At 35.3% G+C, this 19,729-nt stretch overlaps 1 protein-coding gene across 1 annotated transcript in view; it reads right to left on the bottom strand.

The window, feature by feature from the left end:
* The window catches only part of EYS (eyes shut homolog), a gene marked incomplete at its 5' end in the record, with an annotated part of 904,266 nt that overhangs the window by 831,353 nt on the left and 53,184 nt on the right, over positions 1–19,729 (bottom strand). Inside the window, one exon of the mRNA XM_082305491.1 lies at positions 14,405–14,575. Within this exon, the coding sequence (XP_082161617.1) occupies positions 14,405–14,575 (171 nt within the window). The remainder of the gene's footprint in view (positions 1–14,404; positions 14,576–19,729) is intronic.

The raw sequence follows: 19,729 nt of genomic DNA, 5'->3' as shown, positions 1-19,729 counted from the left end.
CCATAAATTGCTTTAGACACTCAGACTAAAAGCTCTAAGGAAATACTATCAACTGCAAATTAAGAACATTGACTTTTCATTTATAAAATCCATTTAAGAAAAATAAAACTTGCCATGAAAATAGAAATGTCTATTGAAATGTGTCTCTGTGGGCAGATTTAAAAAAAAATGTTTTTAAGCAGGAGGTTATCATATTGTCAAAATAATGCAGATTAATAGTTTTATTGAATAAACTTCTGCTGGAATCTGCAATTGATTCACACTTTAGTAACTGTAAAAGTATGGTTTACGTTAAACCTGTTTCAATTTAAATTTTTCCTTAAAACAGTGGTCCCTGTCTTCTAATACTGAATAGGTGGAGGTGTTTAGGATAAAGTTGCCAAATCAGGACAGTATTAATTAAACATTTTCCCATATGATGGATATCAGAGAAAAATAAGCTACCTTATATTTTCTTCAGAAGTTTAACTGTGATTATACAGATTTTAAAAAGTGATTCCAACATTGCAGCTCCAAAACAGGAGAAATTCAGTAGCAGTGTTCTTGCAATAATTGACAAATCAATAATAAATTATAGAATTTCACATAGCAGTATTTTTAGAGAGAGGAAGATCTGTAATGTTCAAACACTCTATTTGCTACCTGTTAAAATGTCATGTTCAAATGATATCCAGATCTCTTAAACTGAGGCAAGGCTGTAATCTTTTCTTTCTGTATTTTAGAAACTAGCTAACAAAATAAACACCATATATTTGACCTTCTATAGACCCCAAATAAAGCGGGTTTTGTTTAATGATTTGAGTATTTATGGCAACTCGGGGAAATATAATCCTTTTGCCAACCTTTTAATATCAGTGGAATGAGTCTGCTGCATTGACTACTAGAAGCAATCCGCAATAAGTTTTCCAGCCTTCAGCCTTCTGTGAGAATCTTGGGTTTTGGATCTCACAGTAGTAGATCTTAATGAAATTTAGTATCTGGCGAAGTTATTCACTAGGACAGAACAGATGTGACCTGGCCTTCTTAAGCTGATGGAAAACTGCTAATACACTGCATTACATCATATTTTATTACCTAACAATTTCTGAAAATGCTCCTGCTATAATCAGTAGTGCATAGAAGAAGCAGCTGCACAGAACTATGCACAGTACTGTTAGCACTTCCTTGCTAATGTGGCTTCAACATTTTTTGGTACCCAGAATCAAATATTTCAAATACAACTGTTCCTTTATTTTTCTTCTGAGGAAAACTGATAGCCCATGGATTGGCTTAACTTTGTGAATCTGTACATACATTTGAGAATATAGTTTTAAAGTGTTGTTTTTCCATAAAATTCATTGTTAATAGAGTTTTCCAGTTTTTCAGCCTTGTTAAAACAATTTAGATGATAGAAATGCCTATGATGTGCCCTCCACTGAGTCACAGAAGTACGACCACTTATAAATGTGCTCTATTTATGACTACAGGGATAGCCTTTCTGTCTTCATCAATAACGTGGTGTTAAATTTAATATCCACCTTGAGCTCATAGTTGTCTTCTTTATCACTGACTTTCAGGAAACAGTTGTTATTGTGTAACTCACATCCCTTTTCCCATGCATACAGCACTGCATTTGCCTCTCTTAGAATACATTTTATTCTAAGTAGTATAGCCTACCAGGAAATACTGACCAAATTTGCTTATTATTAACTATACTACAATTTTCTGCGATCATCTGCACATTTCAACAGAAACAGTTTTCTATTTTGTACTATGTCAAAGTACGACAAATCACTAGTCCAAAACCAAATTGCCATGAGGTCTATTAAATACACTCACAGGGGACAATAATTCCCAATTTATAATTATTTTTCTCTTTCACTATTCACTCATTTTTAGTTAATTTAATATGGTTTACAAAAAAATCTAAGTAAAATTTAAAAATTAGAATAACAACTACTTCACAGATCTTCAAGCCTATAGCCCAATAATATAGTCATATTTTAATCAGTTTGTACTTTTTTTAATTTTGAAAAAAAAAATCCAAAATTTATGTTGGGCAGAAGTCTAGCTCATTTACAGTCATCTTGGCAGTTGGCCATAACATGCACATCTAGCTACACAAACTGTGGTATATTCTGCTTCATCTGGATGGGGTTGGGGGGTGGGGGGGATGTGTGGTGTGCATGCTGCAAAAAGCAGAACATGTGACTATTTGGAAACAAAACAACTTTCCTGTGTCAATACATCTGATTGGTTACACGCATTGAAGTGTCATCAACATCTAGAGGTTTTTTTCCTTAGAATTGAACTTGCTCCATTAAATGATTTATTTCTCTTAATGAGTGAACTGCAGCAGAAAATATTTCTCCATCACTATCTGTCAGGTCATCTCATTAAATCTGCTTTGTCTGATGTGATCTGATTTCATTAAGCTATGTTAACTGGAATTAATTATACAACTGCACACTATTTTTCTATTGATAAATCCTATCTCAGTATATATATCATCACTTTGGTTCCCAGGACGATGGGCAACAGCGGAAAGAACAAAGGAAATTATTTGTTACTACTACAGCTGTAGTCTGAAATATGAGATAAGAGAATCGAGATATAAAAATATGAAATATGAGAATATGAAATGCAAAGAGAAGCTCCATTTCCTAAGAAGCAGCAATTCCCATGTTTATCTGACACAACAACATCATCAATAAATGCTTCCTATAGCTAAGCATTGTTATCTAGCATAAGGTTAACATGTATTAGTCAGTGGGATTTCTTAATAGAGGCAGAAATAATTTTAGAAACATATAGTAAATTACTGAATATAATAAATATAAGCAGAGTAACTATTAATATTACAATTATTTATAATTAATACTAATTACTGATCAAGAACTTGTGCCAATAACTGTTACAGGAATACTGAAAAAATAAAGCTATACTGTTTCAATTCTAAGTATTTACTACTCTTTGAAATGAAACTAGAGATTAATTTCAAAGCAAAATGAATTTTAGAATCAGATTTCAAGATTCAACACCTTGATTTTTTAAAAATTATTTTGCTGCGTTTTTTTTTTTTTTTTTTTTTTTGAGATGGACTGCTTAGTGCCTCTTATACAAATCCATTGAATGTTTCAGTACTTCCAAATCTGCTTTTGTAAAAACCAAAAAAATAAAATCGAATACCCAAATTTTTCTCAGCTGGAATTCTCCAATTACTTATCAGTATTTGATTTTCTGATAATATTGAAAATACATATTTTGTATAGGGAAATAAAGAATTATGATCAGGAAAGTTACAACTAAGAGAAACAAAAAAAAAAATGGCTGGACAGAATCCATAGTTGTCTGTGTCTTCAAAGAGAAGTTTGAGAAGTTTTAACTTATAATTGGTGTAAAACTGCTTATCTTCCAAATGAAGATGACACACCACAGACTGACTGTCAAGGAAAAGGACAAAGTTTTTCAACTGTGGTTCAGTACAATGTATATTTTCAACAAAAATTCCAGCTATTTGTATCTGGTTCTTTAGTATTTTTCTTCCTTTCCTCCCTTTGTCTGCTTAATCTTATTTGTCAGTCCCAAAGGCCTGCCATACTAGTTTTATATCAGGTACTATACCATACCATTCACTTCTGTAGGCATCAAAGTTTAAACAAAAAAAATCTAACCTTTGCTGTGCCAGGTCATTTAGCTCCATCCTGCAGCCTAATTCAGCATCTTCTAAGAAAGTATCACATCTTATACTGGTCATGGAAGTATATTTTTGAGGATTATTTTATGAAAACATTTACTGTTATACAACTATTTTGCTTGTGTCTAGCAGTAAATGTTAGCACACTTACTAACTACACAAAAATTTGGTACACAATTTTTGTTTGATTTCCTAAAACTTTGGTTTTTCATTTCTTTTTGTGTTTGATTAGTATTCACTTTGATGTCTGCATATGTCACACACATTGTACTCACTGATTAATTACATCACTTTTGTATTCTAATTGTTATACTGTAATTTTTTGTTATTGCTTGATATAAGTGGACATAAGTAGCTGAAAAGAGCTAAAACCAGTGTGTCTGTTTTGAATCTAATATTTCTATCATGTAGGTAAGTTAACTGGGATACACAAACATTTTAAAATCAGTATATCTTTTCATGAACCCTTATATTTAAGTGCAGCAGAACTGGACTCGGTATTTATTTATTTCATCTGCTATCAACAATGAGGAGAGGCAAATTCTCAGAGAGAATTCCTTGCCATCTATTTTATTCTTCTGTGAGTACTTTATATATAAGATACTCTACAAAGCAAGAATTATGTTCTTCTAAGTATGGATGTTTTAGTACTCTACTAGCATAAATCTCTGATATGCAATATTTTGCAAATTACCTCAGATTGTGTGTTAAAATACACTTAGATACTATTGCTCTAGTTAATATATATTTATAGGTAGTATTAAAAAGGTCTTTAAAACACAAATTTTAAAAGAATTTTTATCAGAATTCAGAATGTAGCAGATAAAATATACTTATTTCTTCTAGTAATACAGTACTCATTAATTTCTGAAATGTTGATTTACATGTATTTCCTTCACTAACTTTATCATGCTTTTAAATAAGATTCTTTTTACTGATCTGTTATAGGTCTGATTACATATCTGTGAAAGTGCAAGTATTTGAATGAGTAACAGGTCAACCTAAGCAACCTAAGCTTCTCCTGGCAATTATGATCAGGGACTAAGGGAAAGGACAAGATGCAGCAATTGGGAGACTGTGATGCAGTCAACAGTGGTATGAATTTGTTTCTTAGTGAGACTTGAAATGTCCACAACAGTATCTGACTTTGAATGTGTACACAGAACTAGGTGCAAAAATATGGGCTGGTCACTTTGAACAAATGACTAGAAACTTCTTTTCTCTTTATTCCCATACGTAAATAGGAGAAACAACCCTTGGTCACCTGTATATTGCAGTTTTCAGATCAGGTAAGACTCAAAGAACATGAGCAAACACAAGGGTGTCCGGTGGAAAGTGTTGGGGAGAAAATGTCAATGCCTCTTTAGCTTTTGTGACTACAAGGAATACTAGGAGAAACTGTTAGGACCTTGAATGTATCAACAGGCTCTAATTGGCCTGACCAGCCTATAATCATCTTTCGCTGCACTCTTCCTTGGTGACCTCTTTCCCTGCTCTCACAGGTTTAACTGCCTGTGTTCAGGGTCAGCTCTGATGTGGCCCAGCATTGTCACCTTGGATCACCCTACTGTGAAAACAGAACTTGCATCTGAGATGTCCACACTTTCTTTCATTTACTTATGAGCTGCATTTAAGCTCAGGTCTTTGCACTAGATCCTTTTCTGAGCTATTTTTTCAGTATGCCTGTATCCAGCTTTGTATCTTGCTGATTCTGATCTGTTGACTTGACCACCCAGCTTGGCTGCAAACCTCCTTCATCACTAAGGACTTGTCTGGTGATCACTGGACTTTCGGCTGAATCTGTGGATCTGCTGTGTTCTTGTGGGTAATGAGGGATTGTGCCCCTTGTTGGTGAGGACACTGTCCCTCCTGGCCTTGCTGTCACCTCACTTCAACTCTCCTTCCCTTACAGAGTAGGCTGCTCTTCCCACTCCCTGAAGCAAGGAGTAACAGTAATCTTAACACATTTTGTCTGAACACCCAAACAGGTAAGTGGACTAGAACTAGATAAATGGCTCTAAGTGGCCCTGCTTGTGCTGGGTGGTGGACAAGATGACCTCCAGAGGTCCTTTCCAAATTCAACCATTCTGTGATTCTGTGATCATCTCCTGTTATTTGCAGAACAAGTGGTTGTTTAGAATAACCTTAAAGCTGTTTCCAATTACTGCTGTTGGAGAAACTATTTCCTCTCTTTTGAAAAGCTGTGGCCAGAAGAATCTTGGTACGTGATGGATCTTGCTCAACATTTTCAGGAGCTATTTTGAGAGTTAAAACAAGCAGAATTATGTTTTTTTCAAATTGTTGGTTGGAATCAACCTCACCGGACTGCGGTTTAATCATCAAACTTCTAAGTTTGTGTTAAGTTTAAATATGCTTATGTTTAAATTACTAATTTGATTCTGGTTAAAACAATGGCAACAGATCTCCTCTAATTCAAGTAATGTATTTTTAAAGGCTGTAACATGGCTGTGATTATCATCTGTGTGGATAATAGCACTTGACCACAATTAGTTGTATATTCTTTTTACTATAAAAATACTCTTCAGTTCTCTTACTTGATATAGTGTAACACTCAGTCTCAGTAGAAAAGTAATATAAAAATCCATATTACCCAAGTGAATTGTGCTTGTGTTATTGATTTAAATAAATAACAAACACATAAATGTATGTCCCTCTTGTCTGTTAGAGTAATGAATGCATTTCAAGTTCTGCTTGTCTGAAGCTTTTATACTATGGAGCACTGAATTAGTTTAACGTGTATTAAATTACTTACAGTGAATCCTCCAATTACATTAAGACACAATCCTTCATTCAGACAGTTGATGCTGAGCAGCCTGCAGTAGTCAATTACTTCCTCACAGTTCTTTCCAGTGAATCCTGGCATGCAGCTGCAAATACACCAGTGTATTTTAGAGGACTTGCATTTTAAAAGTTAATTGTATTTGATTATATTCCATAATTCTATTAAATAATGTTCTTGTGGTAACAAAACAGACCTTGTATGTTATTTTAAATAAACAGAATGTGTTTTCAAGCAATTAAAAATCAGTTGCATGATTCTGGATATTTTTGGTTCTCCATAAAACAATTTTTTTAATTAATTAAAGCATTTTCATACCAATACTACATATAATCTTCTGAAACAAAAAACAATCTCAAATGAGGTAATATTTAATAAAAAGCTAGAAATGAGGTTTTGGAAATCTATTAGAAAGGATGTGTCAATTAAACCATCAGAGAAGAAAATTAGAAATATGATGATAAATGGGGTTTAAAATAGTTAGCATCAATCATTACTAGTGATTAACAAAGAATAGTCAATAATGACATGCTTAGGTATGTAAGGGGCAATGTAAGGAACCTGTGGAGAGGACAATGCATGGTTGTTTTTATATTTGCTTAATTGTAATTCAGTATTTTCTTTAAAGGACAAAAGTAGCATTCTGTTTTGTGACAGTTTGTTAGTTCCATATGATGCCAATGGAGCCATGGATGACTCTTCTATAGCAAAGGAACTGCAGACATTTCTGCTGCTTCATGTCAGCACTTGTCATTAATAGGAGAAAAACCTTTTCTTATTTAGCCCTCCAGTGTTTAAAAAAATCCCCTATACACAAACACACACAAAGATGAGATTCAAACAGATAGTAAACAAGTCTTATTCAAAAGCAATAAAGGAACAGTGTAGAGAAATATTTGAATATTTATATCTTGCTCAAAATGTGAAAAAAGTAAAATCCAGACTGCAAAACCTCTCTTTTGTGTTTTGATAGATACATAATCCCTGTGAAATTCACTCAATATGTTATTACAGACATGCCTAGCATGTTCCTCTGTCTAAAGGCTCTTTCTGGGAGCATAGAAAGAAAAGATTTAAGTAGAAGAGAAAGGAAATGGCCAGTTAGCTGAAAATTTGTGTTTGTGAAGGAATGCAAAAGTAATAGATGGCAAGTTTCTTTAACTTTTTCTGAGGGGTGCTTTGTCTAAGACTTGTCCCAGAAGCTGAAAATCATGAAAATTATACAGAATTGCTTCTTTTTTTTCTATGCTCTTGCTCCTAATGGATATGAGATTCAGTCATGTTGCTTATGTTTCCCCATTTAAAAAAATAATGCCATCTCTGGTTTCAGAATACATGAAGCCTCTCACAGTTATGTAGCATACAAAAGTAAAGGATATATTTTCAATAGCAAATGGTCAGGCAACAACATTCAATAGAAAGTATCTGAGTTAACCATATTTTCTAAATCAGTTAAAGATGCCTAATCAGTGGGTATGGCTGTGCCTCTGAGGGATGCACAGAGGCATCTAGCATGTCCAGAAGCTTAAGTCACTTATTAGCCTTTGGTGAAGTGTTAAACAGGCTGGATTTCACCAGAAACCCCTGGAGAGCACCCACACAGTCCATCTGTAGGACCATTTAGACAGAGGTAGGTGGATATGGGAAAACCTTGTCTAAATAGCTATATTCTTTGAGGCTAGTGTAGACATGACCACAGGAAGACACTCTATGCAAGTAGCAATTGACTACACAATCCTCACCCTCCTCTTTAAAAAATTGCTGTATGTAAATCCTATAATTATATTGCTACAATTTCAAGTACTTGGAATCAAAATTCTTGCAAAGCCTATTGTTAATTTCCAGTTCACTTATTGTAGCTAAAAGTTTTTCATAATACTTAGCTGCTTTTATTTCAGCATGTTCAAAGATATCAGGTAGTTACATACTTATTTTTCCCTCTAAACAAAAGTACTCATATCAACAGATAGCATATTTGTTGTCCTTTATATTATAGCACCATTCATCCATATATGGTATTTATATACAAAAGGAATGTAAAGTAAAAAAAAATATTTTGTGTCTTTTGTTATAACTCCATATTTAAATAACACTTAAACCAAATCAGAACAATTCAATTACAACTGTTTTACTGATTTGTTTTTACCTATAATCTGAAATTAGGTGAAAGAGCTCCTAGCTTTCTTGATTCAATTTATTTAGATAATCTATGACTGTTTCATAAAATAGATAATTTAGTAAGGCAATTTTAGAAATTGTTTCTTCTAATTTTTATATTTGCTCATTTTTCCGATTTTGGTTTTTGTTGTTGTTTTGCAATAGACATACCAATGTCAGAGAATGTAAGAATAAATTAACAGCAAGAAAGTTGACAGTAATGTTCCAAAGATGACACTAACAGAACAAATTTTCTCAGAACACCATTTAATATTTTTTGTGACTTTTTATTGTCCTAAAGAACAAGGATAATAGAAGAACATACAAAGTAAACAATCACAATTTATTGTGATGGATATCCTTGTTCACTGACTATTTGAATTCACCTTAAATTTTGACATTTAAGAAAAAATGCTACTATTAGATTCTTAGCACAAAGTTGTATATGATATCAAGACTGAAAGGATAGAATGAGGATACAAGATAGTCATACATCATAACTGAAGTGAAGAAAATTATATTGAGTCTGGTTATAAGTTTAGAATGGAAAACAAAGAAGAAAGGATAAGTAGATAGAAGCTGAGATGGTGATGGATATAAGCAGAATGCAGTTTGGGCATAAAGAGAAGCAGACAGAATAAGGACAGCCAAAACAAAATAAAAAGGATTAAAAAAAAAGGATTAAAAGGTCAATTCAGCTATTATTTGAATTTGTATATGCATGTGAGCTAAACACCATTACATTTATTTAAAATGTTGAAATGTTGTAAAAGTGGATCAGGTAGTAGTATTACACTGAATCAAACACATGCAGTTTTTTGTGGAGTAACTAAACATAGTCATAACCTACAGTATTTTGACAACAATTACCAAAAATGAAAGAAAACCTCCACTTAAAACTTTGAATAAGCAGCTCCAAACCTCCTGAATAAACCAACATTGTTAATGGTAGGTTTCCTTTGGGTAAAATGAATTAAAACATGACTCACAATCAGAAAGCTTCCAAGTCTGTGACTTAAAAAACCTGAAACTGTTAAACCACTGTGTCAGAAAGGCAATCTGCATCTTGATATTAATTGTTCATGTTATGCATATTTTTGAATGTAAGCTTCAGGCATCATTTATACTTATTCATGCACCAACATACTGTGTAAAAGACTGGCTATTAATAGTAAATTATTAGTAGCTTATATCTTGGTTTGAAGTATTCGAAAATAAATGATAACACTGTTGTTCTGTTTTATACGTTTCTATATATGCAAAGATCTAACTGCGTATGTGTTTGTATGTGTGTGTATGTTTGTATATATGTATTTAGGTGTAAGTATAAAAAAATTATATGTCTTTTATTCTTCTTTGGGAAGACTGTAAACATAGTTCTACTTCCAGACTTCTCAACTGAATCTCTTCTGACGGACTGTAACTTTATGTTCTATACTCCTGTTATGTATTTACAGTTTCTAAGTTCATTCATAATGTGTTTTCAGGCTTTTGTGTGCAATAGCTTTCAATTTTCTGCTTTTATGAATATCCTAAAATTTGAAAGTTGTTTACTGCACTTCAGTAATTCTTAGCAGAACTTACTTCAGGCAGCCAGATAAAAGTCAAGCAAATGTGAAGAGCACAAATTGTACTCCTTAGTGGTGTAAGAAAATATCTAAAAAGCTATTTAAAATGGAATGAAATTATATACCTACTGGGTCACTTCTGTTATTTTCAAATGGATATTTTTTAGCATCGTCTTTCTGAATGAAGCACTTTTTAATATGCTGCTTGAAGGATCAATCTGAGACCTGCTAATGCATGTCTGTGAATTAGAAAGTAACACACTTGTGTTAACCTTTCAAAAACGTAGCATAAACATCATACACCCTGAATGGGAGTGGTACCTGTAGTTTAATTGTCTCACTTGTCATCAGTGTGTCAGGATTTATATATTTTATCTTACTGAATTAATTATGAAACAATTTATAACTCCTCAAATGTTTTAAATCTTTTTCACAGAATCACAGAATCACAGAATGGTTGGATTTGGAAGGGACCTCTGGAGATCATCTAGTCCAACCCCCCTGATAAAGCAGGTTCACCTAGAGCAGGTTGCACAGGATTGCATCCAGGTGGGTTTCGAATATCTCCAGAGAAGGAGACTCTACAACCTCTCTGGGCAGCCTGTTTCAATGCTTTGTCACCCTCAAAGTAAAGACGTTTTTCCTCATATTCAGATGAAACTTCCTGTGTTTCAGTTTGTGTCTGTTGCCCCTTATACTGTCACTGGGCACCACTGAAAAGAGTCTGGCCCCATCCTCCTGACACCTGCCTTTAAGATATTTGTAAGCATTGATAAGATCCCCTCTCAGTCTTCTCTTCTCCAGGCTAAACAGACCCAGCTCTCTCAGCCTTCCCTCATAAGAGAGATGCTCCGGTCCCTTAATCATCTTTGTGGCCCTCCACTGGACTCTCTCCAGTAGTTCCTTGTCTTTCTTGAACTGGGGAGCCCAGAACTGGACACAGTACTCCAGATGTGCCCTCGCCAGGGCAGAGTAGAGGGATAACCTCCTTCCACCTGCTGGTCACACTCTTCCTAATGCAGCCCAGGATACCATTGGCCTTCTTGGTCACAGGGGCACATTGCTGGCTCATGGTTAACTTATTACTGCTTATTTTTGTAGTACTTCAAGAGTTTTCACATAGACTAAGACAGTAGGGCACCAAAATTGAATAAAAAATTGTTAAAAGAAAAGTTTATAGTTTTCTGTGTTCTCTGTGACTGATGATGTCTGTTTGGATGATATCAGTGGGATATCATCAAGTGATCCAACGAAGTACTGAAATAAATTAATTTCTAATCTTACCGGCAGTTATAGTTCTGCTGTTGAGCCTCACAAGTTGCATTATTTAAGCAAGGCAACAATTCACATGGATTCAGTACCCTCTCACAGAACTTGCCAGTGAATATTGGCAGGCAGATACATGCCACATCCTATGGAAGAGAAGGAAATTAGAAATAATTATTTGTTGTAACCAAGGCAATACAGAAATTAGTGTTTACTTCCATTACTATAGAGACCCTAACTAGGACAGGGTCTCATCATATTAAACAGTTTACAAAGACAGAACAAAAAGCAGTCCTAGCCCCAGATAGGTTGCAAACATAATTTAGGACAAGTGAAATAGGCCTTCCAGAACAGATTATACCACAGTTGGGTTTGCTATCTGGAAATATACCAGCTCTAAATTTGACTGGCTTTGTGATTTCATAACTGAATCAAGAAGGAGCTTTATAATTCATTTATGGTTTTTCCTCATTTCTGAATTTGTTCCAATGTAATGTTTGCATCTATCAAACAGTAACAATGCACAAGGTATCTCAGATACCAAACAGTATTCACTAACTAAAGTAGGAAAGAAATTAGCTTATGTTCTTTTTCCACTTCAATATGAAGCAGCCTATACTTCTCTATGATGGTGAGACATCTGTCAGTCACTGCAATCTGTAATTTACACAGTAAGAACAGTAAGTTATTTTACAAAACAGAATATTTATTAGAGCTGACACTCTCACCCTTATTTTTCTATATCAAGAAATGTTCTTTATAAGCCTTTTGTCATCAGAAAGTAAAGGAAACATATATAGGGGTTTATTCCCCCAGTGAAATTGGAAGTGTTCAGGTGTTTCTTCAGAATCAGTCTTAAAGACATCATGAGGGAATTTTATTTTAACATCTGTTGAGAGATTTCTATGTGTGTGAAACAAACTACTGCATCTGTTTGTCTATAGAAATAATAGTACAAAATAGTATTTGCTAGTTTATCTACTAGACAAAATATTTAGACAGATTGCATAATGTGGAAATCTATTGATTTGTTTGGCAATTTAGATGTCTCTTTTTTTCTCTTTCTGTGAGTGAGTATGTATCACTGGTATATGATAACTGAGCTTTTGGACTCTTCTTTCACTATTTTTGTTATGTATAATCATTGCTATTTGCAATAGTCATGCTAATGACAGAACATTGACAATGCAGTTTGAAATATTACCAGATACGACTTTATTATCAAACCTTTGTGAGTCTGCATGAATTTATTCTATTTTACAAAAAGAAAAAAGAAAGGGGGAAAAAAGGAATTAAAACCAGATATCACAGGAAAAGCAACAATAGAAAACAACCACTAGGTAATAAAGATGACTGAGGTATCATGTTTTATATCAGATTTTATTAGAGAGGGAAAAAAAAAAGAAACATCAGTAGTTTCTTAGAACGACCTCCAAGAAACCAAATGGAAAATGTGGAATTTGAGCTTTTTAACCATAGAAATATTAGAAACACTACACATGCAGACAATGTTGTGTTTCTTCATGAAGCATGCAAGGCTAATTTAAAAAGTTACATTAGAATTATATGTTTTGGCACTTCCATGGAACATATCCTCCTGGAAGCTATGTCAAAGCATATGGATGACAGGGAGGTGATTAGAAAGAGTCAGCATGGCTTCACAAAGGGAAAATCATGCCGACTAATCTAGTGGCTTTCTATGATGGAGTGATTGTGTTGATGGATAAGGGAAAAGCAACTGATGCTATCTACCTTGACTTCTGTAAGGCCTTTGACATTGTCCCACACAACATCATTGTTGCCAGATTGGAGAGATATGGTTTGATGGATGGACTATTCAATGGATAAGGAATTGGCTGGATAGCCATGTCCAAAGAGTTGCTGTCAATATCTCACTGTCCAAATGGAGACTAGTAACAATAAGTGATGTCCCTCAGGGGCCCATACTGGGACCAGTACTGTTCAATATCTTTAGTAATATCATAGACCGTGGGATTGAGTGAACCGTCAGCAAGTCTGTGGATGATACCAAGCTGAGTAGTGCAGTTGATTCACTAAAAGGAAGGGATGCCATCCAGAGGGACCCTGACAGCCTTGAGCAGTGGACCCATGTGAATCTCATGAAGTTCAACAAGGACAAGTGCAAGGTCCTGCACCAGGATCGGGGCAGTCACCAGTATGACTACAGACTGAGTGATGAATGGATTAAGAGCAGTCCTGTGGAGAAGGACTTGGTGATATTGGTGTATGAAAAATTGGACATGAGCCATAATGTGTGTTTGCAGCCCAGAAAGTCAATTGTATCCTGGGCTGCATAAAAAGAAGTGTGGTCAGCAGGTCAAGGGAGGTGATTCTCCCACTCTGCTCTGCTCTCATGAGGCCTCACCTGGAGTACTGTGTCCAGCTTTGGGAACCCAGCACAAGAAAGACATGAATCTGCTGGAGTGAGTCCAGAAGAGTGCTATGAAAATGGCTATAGAGAAAGGCTGAGAGAGTTGGGGTTGTTCAGCTTGGAGAAAAGAAGGCTCTGGGGAGACTTCATTGTGGCCTTTCCATATATAAAGGGGCCTATAAGAAAGATGGAAAAAGACTTTTTACCAAGGCCTTTAGTGACAGGACAACGGGCAAAGGTTTTAAATTGAAAGAGGGTAGGTTTAGATTGGGCATAAGGAAGAAATTTTTTACGATGAGGCTGGTGAGACAGTGGAACAGGTTGCCCAGAGAAGTTGTGGATGCCCTATCACTGGAAGTGTTCAAGGTCAGGTTGGATGGGGCTTTGAGAAACCTGACCTAGTGGAAGATGTCCCTGCCCGCAGCAGGAGGGGTGGAACTAGATGACCTTTAAAAGTTCCTTCCAATACAAATCATTCTATGATTCTATGTTCAAATAGGGATCTCTGAAGTTTATACTTACATTTGGCAAATTGATACATGTACCTCTGTTCTGACATGGACTTGAAGAACATTCATTGATATCAGTTTCACAACTCTGACCAAGAAACCCAGCAGGACAATCACAAACATATCCAGACTGATTATATTGGCATATGCCCCCATTCAGGCATGGCTGAGATGCACAAGGATCACTAGGTTCCTCACAAAATGGACCTAAAAAATAAGCATAAAAAATTAGGCAGTGTTTGAGTGAATGATGCTTCTTGGTATGCTGTCCATAAATATTATCTTGTCAGTATGTTGTGTTTCACTATTATTTCTCATTAATTCTACTTTTTTAATTTTAGGAGGGATTGAGAGGTTTTTATTTATTATGTTTTTCTTACATTGTCTGTGCTGTGAAGCTCCACTTACTGACTGGGACACCTGTAAATTATCACCATTTAAAAAGCAAAGAACTTAAAATATTCCTGCATGTTTTGTTTGTCTTGGTGAATAAACATGGTAGAAATATGTGGGAGTGAGTAAACTCATCTGTAGCAAAGAGAGGATGAGAACTGGAACCATAGTCCCAGATGACACTGAGGAGTCACTGGACATCTCTTTTGCTGCAGTTATTACTAAGGGAGGTTGTTCCCTTTTTTGTTTATAGATCCAGCCAGTATTGAAGCTGAACGTACTCTCAGTAGGTGCACACACAATCATGCGTGCATGCATACACAGACACAGACACAGTACAGACATAGTGTCCACATGGATCAACATGGAGAGTGGTGTCTTTCCCTGCACCACATAAACACAAACAGCAGTCATGTGAGCGTGAACAACAAGGATGGCTCAATGTTTTTCCTCCTCTCTGGATAGTCAGTATTGAAGTTCACCACCAAACATGCACACTCCCTTGCTTTCTAAACACACACAGAAACCCACATTGATGGATCCCTCAAATATTAGCACAGGTTTTAAGTCTATCTGATATCCATACCTGGACCCTGGACCTCTTGCCAACTTGCTGGCTCAGACCTTGAGTCATTCCAGATCTGGGTATCATTCTAGTTGCTGGCTAGTTCAGCTTAACCCCTGCCCACTAGGAAGGGTGGTAACACAGAAATAGTAAAGAAAAAGGACTGCAGTGATCAGATGCAGGGCTCAGCCAGACAAGCGTAATGAGCTGCAGCCTGTTTACACTCAGACAGCCCTTTTATCACCTTTTCCCTGCATTTTCCCATATTCGTACTTCTCCCATCCACCTTGATCCCTACCTTTCTTTAACATTTTCTTCTCCCAGATAAACAACCCTTACCTAAGTGTTTGTCCCTGTTGGCCCCAGTTTTGTCACCTCCATACACAAATTCAGTATTTCTGATACTGTTACTTAGATAATCTTGGCTTTATGTGGGATTACTGATACGGTTGCTCAGGCTCTGTCGGCTTTGCAAGAAAATAATCACTGAAAAGTCCCCAGTTCCCTCCCCTTTAATTATCTGTGAAGCTTTCCTGTCTCTCACAAAATTCTCCCTAAACCATCTGTGGAATCCAGTCATCCCTCATGGTGCTATCTGTAACTTTTGTCAGCCACTCACTCAGTTATTTGTTAAGCTCAGCAACTTCTTATGTTACATCTAGTAGTTTCCCATGCTTTGTTCAATTATTGTAACCCCAGGCAGGGATTTACTAATCTGCCTGCATACCTCAGCCATTATAAGCTGCCTCTTTTTAATTGTGCAACGTCAAAGATACAGCAGAATTATTATTTACTTCCACTTACTTCTGGAAAACTATGTAGCAAATATGCTTTTTACATATCCTGTACTTTGGTAGTCTGATTTAAACCACCTTCCTCAGACATACTTACAGATTACATTAGGAGCATTTTTCAATAATTTGCTGTAGCAATAACATTAACTTCATAATAAATCTGTTCTGAAGTAGTAGTATGTATTGATTCCCCATTTTGTTAGTCACTTATATCAACTGAATTAAAAACAGACATTCATAAAACAACAAATTATACTTTACAAAAAGATGTATACTCCTGAAATGGTAAACAGAATACTTTTAACTCAGAATTGTAAAGTGCCAGGTAAACATAGCTAATTCATTCTAAACCAATTAATAGATAAGTATGCAAGCCTCTAATAATTTTCTTACCAACATAGAATAGCTACATAGAGCAACTGTAAGTATATGGAACAACATTTACTAGGAGATCCAAATATCACACACTACCTCTGTTACATATCAGAATAGCTGATGCAAGAAACACTGTACAAGAAAATCCTGTTAGCAGAAAAAGGGTCAAAGCACAATTTCCTTTTTATCACTCAGTTCATTGGAAATAGTTATTCCAATAAGGCAAAATGAATTGGATCTATCTTTTAGGAGATATTATTCACTTCTCTTTAGCGTCAGAGGACATTCAAAGAATCTTTCATAAATTTGTTGCAATCCCTCATCACCATAGTAACCAAATCACAGTAAAAGTATTTTGCAACTTGCAGATGTTAGGACTTGCTACTAGGAAAAGCCAAGAAGGCCATTCCTCAGAACAAGGCCATTAACTGTTATTAGTGCATATATAAGAGCATATTTACAACATGAGGTGATGTGGATTGGTCAATTGTTTCTTATTATTTAATTTAATATTTAGCTGTCCTGTTATACTTCAGTACAATATTGTACCCCAGCAGTATTCATAGATGAAGTTATATATGAATGCTTATCCTATTTTTTTTCCTTTGATTGGGTACATTTGACAAGAATGGGTGCCCCTGACCCACCCACATTACTAAACAGGAGAAGGCAAATCAGCAAAATAGTGACTCCAACTGCTCTGCCCAAAGGAAAGCCAGAAAGCCTAATTCCACAAGCAAAATGGATTAATGCATTGTTCCTGCCATTGTTTATACCCCTGAATACATTCAGTCCTCCCCATTTTTTCTGCCACCACTACCAAGATATTCTTAGCCTTTTGTCAAAAAATGGCACTAGATGGGATTATTAGAACAGGGAAAGACTAAATGAATAAAATAACACAGAACAATGAAGGCCAGTTGGGGAAACCAGATGAAAGAGGTGTCTTTTTGGTAATGCTATGCTTATTTGCAGCAAAACGAGGAAAGGGGCATTGTTCTGCTAAAAAAAAAGAGACAGTGTAACTTTCTTTTAGGGAAGACTAAAAGTAGCTAGAAGAGGAATAGAGAAAAGCTTGAGAGGAGATAAGGAAATATTGTTATTCACAGCATGGGAGATGTATCAAGGAAAAAATGCATGGTACAAGGATGGCAAAAAAGGTGTTTAACTTCTTTTCTCCTTGGCATCTCCTTGCAAAGGCCAAACATTACATTTTGCTTTTTGTTAATTTGGAAAAAACAGTGCATTTAGTGTGAATTGGGAACCAATTACCTAACCAGGTCAAGGGGGATCATTTAAAGACATGTAGATGTGGTTCTCAGGGACATGGTTTAGTGGTGGACATGGCAGCGCTAGGTTAACGGTTGGACTTGATGATCTTGAAGGTCTTTTCCAAGCTAGACAATTCTATGATTCTGTTACATGATTTTAAATTAAAGTACTGAGGCAGCCACTGCACTCATGGTCTAAAACATAAGTCACATCTTTCATAGGTCTATCTAGAGTGAATTAAAAAAAAAACTCTACCAACTGCCTAACGTGTTTTAGGAAGAATTCAGTCTTGAGCAGGAATGTTTTCTTAATCATTGACACTACTTATGTCTTTGACATTCCTCTACTTTATAATTTCTTGTATTCAACATCTTATGCAAAAAGCAAGAGCAGTACTCTTTCACCTGAACATCCACGCCTGATGAGTTTGACAAATCAATTCAATAAAAGGAATTCTTGAGAATTGCTGTTTTGAGCTTTTTAATCTGTCATTCCCAAACCTGATGTCACACACAATCTATTTTCTAAAGAAGACTGAAAGGTGACTAGATTACAGCCCTTGGATGGGGAAAATATCAAGCGCTAAAGGGATCGTTAATTCAGTGGAGAAAAGTGTAACAAAATCAAATGACTGAAGAGAGAAGCAAACTGAAACAAAGTTAGAAACACCTTGCATATTTTTACCAGGGAGGTTTCTGTACCAGACTACCATGAAAGAACTGGATTCTACAGTTGCTGATGTCTTCACATCAATGCTTTTTGAAAGATACTACTTTAACTATATACAAGACAGAAGCCTTAATATATAGGTAAGCAATACAGCAACCTTTGGTCAGAACAGATGAACAACTGGTCCTCTAAACTTGCAAATCTATTTATTTACTTGGACTCAAAATGTATACAAAACCTCTTAATAGTTGTGTAAAATTAGGAATTCATTCCAAATTCCCATTTAAAGACTTACACATTTTTGTCATCATCAGTGCCTCTTGTTTAGGTATGTTTAAATAAATACTTAACTTCATAGCCATGTTAACATTTACTGACCTCTTTAATGCTGTTGTTAGAAGCAAGGTAAAGAGGGAACGGCATAAAAATAGATCTGTATAATCTGAAGTCAAATGTAAACCCCTGAAGGAGGACAATATTTAAGCAACAAACAATGCAGCTGGGAACAACACATCAGTCCAACTCGCAAATGCATATTGAAAATGTTTGTACAAATTATGGTGACTTGAGATTTAAATAAAAAAAGTGCAAGGCAAATTCTTTTAACTGCATAATTTGATGCTTAACCTTCTATTTTACTTTGATATCAATAACAACATAGTACAGGCATAGTATTTGACATAGGTGCTGTATATTTCTGTTGCCAACAATTTCAACAGAAGTATTTCTTCCCTCAGTCAGACCCAAAAAGAGACATTTGCTGAAAATACTGAAGTCCCTTTAGTGTTCATTGATGAATGATTAGCTACTCAAAGCTATGATATATTGTTCAAATTCTCAGGAAAATAAATGCAGAAACCATGTTCTAATGGGAGACAGCTGATTCAAGAAACTTCAGTATGAAAAAAAATAGTTATCAGCTTGATTGAATATCCTGATTAAAGAGGAGAAGTCAAGAAATTAAAGACATCATCTGCAGGATCGGTTCACTATGGTCTTTCAACAGAGTGAATTCTTGTTTGGTTTACTTCAATGAAATGAAAATTGTGGAAGATTAAAAAGCAGGAATGAGTGAGTAAAGATTATCCTATAGACCAACAGGAAAGCTAATGAATTTTAGTTGAAGGAATGGAACGTTATTTCCAGTATTTTCTGTTGCTTTTACATGTGAAGAGAATAAAACCCTTCACCAAAACCAACCAAACAACAAAAAAACCCCAGCCCTTGTTTGATTTAACCGTATCCGTTCTAGTCTTCATTAGTTTCGCTACCATGTTATAATGATAATCCATT

This window comes from Platalea leucorodia (assembly GCF_965183815.1).
Source record: "Platalea leucorodia genome assembly, chromosome: 3".
NCBI classification, from domain to species: domain Eukaryota; kingdom Metazoa; phylum Chordata; class Aves; order Pelecaniformes; family Threskiornithidae; genus Platalea; species Platalea leucorodia.
The sequence above is the reverse complement of the archived record's forward strand: the minus strand, read 5'-3'. Positions and strand labels throughout refer to the sequence as shown.